This window comes from Hypomesus nipponensis, chromosome 25 (assembly GCF_054491055.1).
Source record: "Hypomesus nipponensis isolate SF chromosome 25, ASM5449105v1, whole genome shotgun sequence".
In the NCBI taxonomy this organism is placed as follows: domain Eukaryota; kingdom Metazoa; phylum Chordata; class Actinopteri; order Osmeriformes; family Osmeridae; genus Hypomesus; species Hypomesus nipponensis.
Genome location: NC_140385.1, coordinates 4,045,001 through 4,052,500, shown reverse-complemented (window position 1 = coordinate 4,052,500; position 7,500 = coordinate 4,045,001). Strand labels below are relative to the sequence as shown.

The 7,500-nt window shown below is 46.9% G+C and overlaps 1 protein-coding gene across 3 annotated transcripts in view; it reads left to right on the top strand.

The window, feature by feature from the left end:
• Positions 1–3: 3 nt before the first annotated feature.
• The window catches only part of ndrg2 (NDRG family member 2), an 18,474-nt gene continuing 10,977 nt past the window's right edge, over positions 4–7,500 (top strand). The window contains exon 1 of one of the 3 annotated variants that reach the window (XM_084691261.1): positions 4–26. In XM_084691261.1, coding sequence (XP_084547387.1) covers positions 10–26 — 17 coding nt within the window. In that variant the 5' untranslated portion in view covers positions 4–9. Of the gene's footprint in view, positions 27–1,497; positions 1,545–1,565; positions 2,023–7,500 lie in introns of those variants that run through there. The other 2 variants (XM_084691263.1, XM_084691262.1) reach the window with 2 other exon arrangements.

Below are 7,500 nucleotides of genomic sequence, written 5' to 3'. Positions count from 1 at the left end.
TCGGGGAGAATGTCCCTGTACTTACTGTAAGTTGCTCTGGATAAGAGCGTCTGCTAAATGTAAATGTCTGTACTGTCTGAGAAAAATATTTTCTTGTCAATAATGGATACTTTATACTTACACTTTGAGGGTTAAGTGTCAAAAAATGTTGGCTGTGTGACTTGCTAAACTGTTCTTCACTCATTGGTATATAGGCTACTTTGTGGTACTTTAGTCTGTAGCTGGATGTACTAAACTAGCCAAAGTGAGATGACAAGAACTCCCTTTGAACTGAAATCACACACAGGCACACCCAAGATACACACCTACACAAACACTACATATACAGTATGCACACACACACACACACACACACACATATGCACAAACCAGTGTGCACGTACACACACGCCACTCCTTGTCAAGCAGGGTTCCTGTGTTTGTCCCCAGTAGGTGCTGAATGGGTTTCATTATCTGCATGACCTTATGTTCAAGGACGGACCGGTGTAAGGCTGCCAAACCAAATACATATTACCAAAGCATGGATTTAACTGTCACATGGATGGATAGATGGATCGATGGGCCTTGTCTTCATTGCTTTAGCGGTTAGCGTCTCTGCCCCACAGTTGTGCCGTTAGCTAGGCGTCGGGATCAGGGAGATCAGATGGCTGAGCGGTTAGGGAATTGGGCTATAAAACAGATGGCTTCCAGTTCGATTCCCGAATGTGCCAAATGACCTTGTGTCCCTTGCCTCGGGGAATGTCCCCATCCTTACTGTAGTTCCCTCTGGATAAGAGCGTCTGTTAAATGTAAATGTCAGGATAGGTAAACACTGTTTGCTGGTTGAGGCTCTTGGCACTGATACACAAGACTGCATCCACCCCCCTCCTTTTTAGGGTGGAGCTGAAAGGCCGTTGTTTGGACGTGAAAAGACCTGTCAAAAAGCAAGTCGGCGGTTTGTTTAGACCTTCGGGTAAATGTTAATTTTAAAAACGGGTCTGGAGTTCAAAATGTGTCGTTAACTTTCTAAAGTCCTCAAGTCAAAGCTGTAGGCCTATCAGCAGTGCCGCCACTCTGTGGCGCGTCAGGTAACACAGCTGGAGTGATATCAGGCTGACGCGTGAACATGCTAAGTCTGTCGTGTGTGAAGTGTGGGATTGCTTTATTTGTTTATATATAGGCTATTAATAACTTCACTAGGACTGTAGTCATTCATCTTCTCGTAATATTGACAAATATAAAACGGTTCAACAACCCTCTGTCAATTCGATATATTGTGTCCATATTAAATCGGAAGAGGGATATCAACACCTGGAAAACATTGACACGACTCCGACAGCGCATTAGGCCTCCTGTCCTTAAGGTAGCTTCTAGTCCTTTCCATTTTTCGGACCTTTCTTTCTCTCGCTTTCACTGTTTTGTTTCACAGTAGCCTATGTTTGTATTTTGGCGTGTGCCCAAATCGCACCCTGAATTTTCCTTATCGCGTAGGTACCTTGCCTCACAACTGTAACTAGAACCTTGGAATGCGTGCAGAGGGGATCCTACTAGCCAGCTATAGCACGGTATGTACCAACACCAATTAGACATAGGGGTGACCGCGAGTCAGATGAGACGCGTTTTGAACAACATTACGGCGCAGGTTAATCTAATCTATAAAAACTTATGGTTGTCCGTTTGTTGTATACTTACACATCGGCATGACTTTTAAATCAAGCGTCAAATAAAAATAACAAATTGTTTAACATTGACAATAATGTTCGCACTCCCCTAAATTATACGACAGTTACGTAGGCTTCTTGATTGACGTCTCCATATTTTTGGTGAAATTTCCTCCGAGCGTACTGGAGAAAGGAAGAAGAAAAAAAAACATTTAATATTGAGAGGGGAATAGCATGCACACCGCATCTTAACGGAAAACAGAAGTTGAAATATAGGCTAGGCTACCAGAGGAGTCGGTAGGACGGGTCTGGACAGGAGAGGAATAACAAACACTTGAGACATTTACGTATTTTTTAACCAGAATATTCTGTTTACTTGAAGGTGAGTAATCCTATGAGTCTCTTTAACATTTCCTAACATTAACAAGACATTCATGTCTACTCTTCGTTTAAGTATGGTGTAATTTTCATCTGGTAATTGTATATTTTTAAGTATTTGTTGTGCAGCAAATTATAGACAACTGAACACGCGTTTTCACCCGCGTGCTAGTAATATATTTTACTATTTATCAACCAAATGACACAAAGATAATTTTGTCTCGTGTTACAGTTTGCGTGATGGCAATAATGTTGCTGTTGTGGTTATGATAAGAGCGTGATTCTGGTGTTTACCTTGTTGAGCAAGTCTGTAACCGCTCGTCCAGCCTACTTATCACCGTCTGGCTTGGGCTAAATTGATACTAAAAGGTGTTTTTGCTTCTTTCTTAGCTGTCAAAATGGCGATTAAAATAATACATTTTCCCCGACGTTGATGTGTGTGATCGTGTGTGCGCTCTTGCATATTTTTGTTTATTGGCGAGCACATGGGTTCTTCATTCACGGTCGTTCTTTGTTTAGAGTTTGCAACCGCCCAGACATAAAAAACCTAATGACACACCATCGAACACGACTTATATAAGAATATTGACTTTATATTACATGAGGTTGAGCGCTAAACGGCCATCCAGTCACGAGCACTCTCTCTGACGCTCTTTGTTGTTGATGGAGGTGAAATGATGACAGTTTTCCGATGTTCATTGTAGTTGAACTCATGCTATTGTTATTTATTTTTATTTGTCTGCAACTGTCAAAGTGTAGGTTTTGTGTCGGGCCGGAGTTGGCACGGGGGGCGGAGGGGGGTGGGGTGATGGCTGGACAGTAGACTTGAGTCGCTGTTGGCGAGCTGTGCATGTGCGTTCCGCGCCACAGGGAAATGTGTGTCAATGTCAAACGGAGGTGTGACGCTCGAATTTGCTCTGGTTCAAATCGAAGCGTATGTGCTGCTGGCCGACGTTCATTTACAACAGAAACATCGACCGCGAAGTGTCAATTGGCATGACCAAAAAACAGACCTTGTTTTTTTGTTTTTGTCGTGCACTCATAAATGGCACATACAGTTGCGCGCAGCTGCGCGTCCCCCCACCTCATGCAGAACGGCAACAACGGTATATTTGGCATTGCTGCAATCGGCACTGAGAGCCGCGCGCACAAGATGCAGTGAGTCACAGAGTATTTAGAGACACATGGTTCACTGTTGTCCTAATTACATCACAACACATACACGTAGTAAGTACATCCCACACAATAGGCAGTGTACTGGTATGCACACACTAACAGTGTAGTGAGGGTCACCAAGCTAACACAGAAACTGCCCCCTCAGCCCCTCCCCTTGGTTAACAGACAGAATCGTAGTGGGGTGTAGAGATCCTGCATGCTTTGCATGCTCAGGCCATTAATAGGAGAGAAGGGCTCTCTACTTAAAAATAAGCTTCTTCATATGGACACGAAGCATTCCCAACCAGGGGTAATGTGTGTGTGTGTGTGTGTGTGTGTGTGTGTGTGTGTGTGTGTGTGCAGCCTACATATTGTGAGTCTGTCTGTGATGTTATTGACTGTTTCTGCAGTGACCTCATTAACAGTCTGTTCAAACATCTGACAAAGGTTTGCAACCTGGCTGTTTCATCGCTGGCTGACTTTACGACTCTAAACTGTAACCGTTTTCAATGCCAAGTTGATCGTTTCCCAATGCCGGATGGCTGTTTCAGTCCTGGCTGACTGTTTAGTGTACTAACTCATGTAGTGTTTGAGTGTGGTGGCTGACTATTCAGCATACTAACTCATGTAGTGTTAGAGTGTGCTGGCTGACTATTCAGCATACTAACTCATGTAGTGTTAGAGTGTGCTGGCTGACTATTCAGCATACTAACTCATGTAGTGTTAGAGTGTGCTGGCTGACTATTCAGCATACTAACTCATGTAGTGTTAGAGTGTCCTGGCTGACTATTCAGCATACTAACTCATGTAGTGTTAGAGTGTGCTGGCTGACTATTCAGCATACTAACTCATGTAGTGTTAGAGTGTGCTGGCTGACTATTCAGCATACTAACTCATGTAGTGTGTTGTCCAGCAGGGTGGTTCTGCCAGACTTCAGCTGGGTCTGACCATGGCCAAGGTCCAGACACAGATAGACCGGACCAGTACAATAGTGTCTCTGTTCCCACCCGTCCTCACCAGCCCGGCAAACACACGCTATTAATAGTCCCCTTCTCTTCTCCTCCGCCATTCATATCGGCGTACACGAGGCGTGTCTATGGGAATGTGTGAGAGATACGTTCTAGGAAGTGTCTGTATCATTCAGATAATGTTCATACCTGGGAGTGTTTTAAAATCCCAGCGTTCCAGAACACACCGCCTGCACCCCTTAGTTCCGGAGCGTGCAGGAAGCGTATTGGAACGAAGCCGTCAATGGTCAGCCTCCAGATCCATGCCAAGCCCTGGGTCCATAACCCCCAGGGCCTGGGAGAGGAGCTGGTCCTGGAGCCCACGGGGACGTCACTAGATCAGGGGACTGGGGCGGAGAGCGACCTGTCACTCTGATGAACAACCACAGCGTGATGTAGAACTACACCGGAGGTCTGAGACCCCCTCCTCCCTCCCCTGTCCTGTATAACCTCAACCATATGGCATCCAGGATGTCTTGGATGTAGGGGTCAGCAGGTGGATGGGAGGCTGAGTGGTTATATGGATAGGACAGGTCAATGGATGGATGGGACACGTGGATGGATGAGACAGGTGGGTAGATGGGTGGCTGGATGGATGGGTGGATGTAATTGTCCTATTGACGTTACACGTGCATTGTCTCTAGTCCATCACAGATCTCCTGGTTGGATGGTTGCCTGACTGGCTGGAGCTGGCTGGTTGACTGGTGCTCAATATCTTGTTGACTGTTTGTTTGGCAGGCTGGCCAATCTGTCTAATTGCTTGGTGGCATGGCTGCCCCGTCTGACCTGACTGACTGACTGACAAACAGGCTGTTTAGCTGGCTGGTGTAGGTCATTATATCACATACACACTACTAGCTGTGTCTGCCCTCACCGTGCAAGCTTGAAGGTCAAAATAGAAATGTTGTATGTGTGTGTTTGTGTGTGAAAGAGGGGAGGAGGAGAGGGGGTGCCCAGGAGTGTAAACACCAACAATGTGTTTGTGGGTGAGAGTCGGTAGAAAGAGATAAGGTGAGATGAGATCACAGAGAAAGAAAGGGCAATGAAAAGAGCGCAAAGCGAGGAGTCGAGTGAAGGGGGGGGGGGGGGTGGTGGGGGGGGGGAGGAGAGGAGAGGAGAGAAGGGGGGGGGGGTGGGGGGGGGAGGAGAGGAGAGGAGAGGAGATGAGTGAAGGGGGGGGGGTGGGGGGAGGGAGAGGAGAGGAGATGAGATGAGAGAAGGCTGAAGTGGCTCGAAGTAGGAGTGGAGGAGGGAAGAGAAAAAAACAGGCTTTTTTGCTTCGTTCCTTTTTCGACGCCAAGGTGATGCGTGCCCACCCCTCACCGTGGGAAATGCAGGAGAGGGGGAAAGAGGGAGGGAGGGAGGGTGCAGAAAAAGAGAGAGACAGATGGGGAGCACAAGCAGATCGTTGGCACCTCTCAATATCTCCATGGTGGCTGGAATGGCTCTTTCACATCATTTGGGGTTTGACATTTGTTTCTGTTTTCTCTCTTTGTCTCTCTCTCTCTCTCTCCCTCTCTCTCCCTCTCTCTCTCTCTGTGTGTCTGTCTCTTTGTCTCTCTCTCTCTCTCTCTGTGTCTGTCTCTCTCTGCCTGTCTCAGCTTTCTCTCTGGGTGTTTGGCTTCTTCTAAAATACCAACAGGCTGACTGAACAGACTTGTTGCAACTTGTCTAAATGGGACTGAATAAAATAGTGTTGCTGTTTCGAAATATGTTGTCGCATCATGTTCTATTGGATTACCCGCCCTGTGAAGGGTCCCTTCATTGAAGCCTCCTATAACTCGAACGGAAGGAGGATATATTATATGTACAGCATGAGAGCAGTGAAGCCAGGGACTGAAGGTGTTCCTGCTCACCAGCTTAACACCCCAACACCTTAGACCTGAGTGTGTGTGTGTGTGTGTGTGTGTGTGTGTGTGTGTGTGTGTGTGTGTGTGTGTGTGTGTGTGTGTGTGTGTGTATCTGCGGTATATGTAGTCTGGCTTGTGTCCTTTAGTGTGTGTGTGTGTGTGTGTGTGTCCGAGCCCCCTTAATCCAGTCAGGATTCGACCCTTAATCCAGTCAGGATTCGACCCTTAATCCAGTCAGGATTCGACCCTTAATCCAGTCAGGATTCGACCCTTAATCCAGTCAGGATTCGACCCTTAATCCAGTCAGGATTCGACCCTTAATCCAGTCAGGATTCGACCCTTAATCCAGTCAGGATTCGACCCTTAATCCAGTCAGGATTCGACCCCTAAGCAGTAGGCCTTCCCCACCCACTGTGGTTGGCTGCTCTAGAACAGCTCGGCGTTCTGGAGCAGCATTCACGGCGACACACAGACTAACCTGCGACACGTCGGTTCATCTCTAGTGTCTCCACCTCAAGCCCACATTCCACAATTAGATGACCTTATTAGTGGTCACACTTAGTAATCAACACCTTGTTGTGTGTGTGTGTGTTCTATGATTATGTGTGCGTGTTTCTGTATGTGTGTGTCTGCACGTGTTCTGTGTGTGTGTGTCTGAGTGTGGTTGTGCAACAGAGAGCATCCTAATGAAAAGGGGATCTAAGCCAGAAGGCTTGTTTACCCCACTTTCCTTTTCACTGGGGCCTCGTTGTTCAAGGGAGGGATGGAGGGATGGAGGGATGGAGGGAGGGAGGGAGGGAGGGAGGGAGGGAGGGAGGAGGAGGAGGTCAGGCATGAGAGGCAATGATGAGGGAGTGAGAGCAAAGGAGAACAAGGTCAAATGAAGGTGGACAAACAGATAAATGCAGTCACACATATAGACAGACAGGCATACAGACAGACAAATATGCATGCAGGCATAAATGTAGGCAGACAGACATAGAGACAGACAGACAGACAGTCAGACAAACAAACAGAGGCAAGTTTTGGCTGAAAACTGAAGACGGATTGAAGAGAACGAGGGAGGAAGAGAGGGAGAGAGAGAGAGAGAGAGAGAGAGAGAGAGAGGGAGGGAGGGAGAGGGAGGGAGGGAGGGAGAGAGCAAAGGAGAGGATAATATTGAAGTGGACTTCTGGTGTTTGTCTTCATGTCCGCTACCCTCTAACATGGGATTAGAGCCTCTCAACTGGCCTCTACTCTTCTCTCTCTCTCTCTCTCTCTCTCTCTCTCTCTCTCTCTCTCTCTCTCTCTCTGTCTCTCTCTGTCTATTTGCTGGTTCTGTCAGGTGTGCAGTCTTCTAAATCAACAGTGCTAGCGAGCCAAGTAGCTTATTTAGAACCTCAAACATGTCAAATATCCTTTTGCCCTCAAGTGTGATCTGAACAATTTCTATCGGCAGGGCTGTTAGCTGACTGGTCTACTCTATCTATA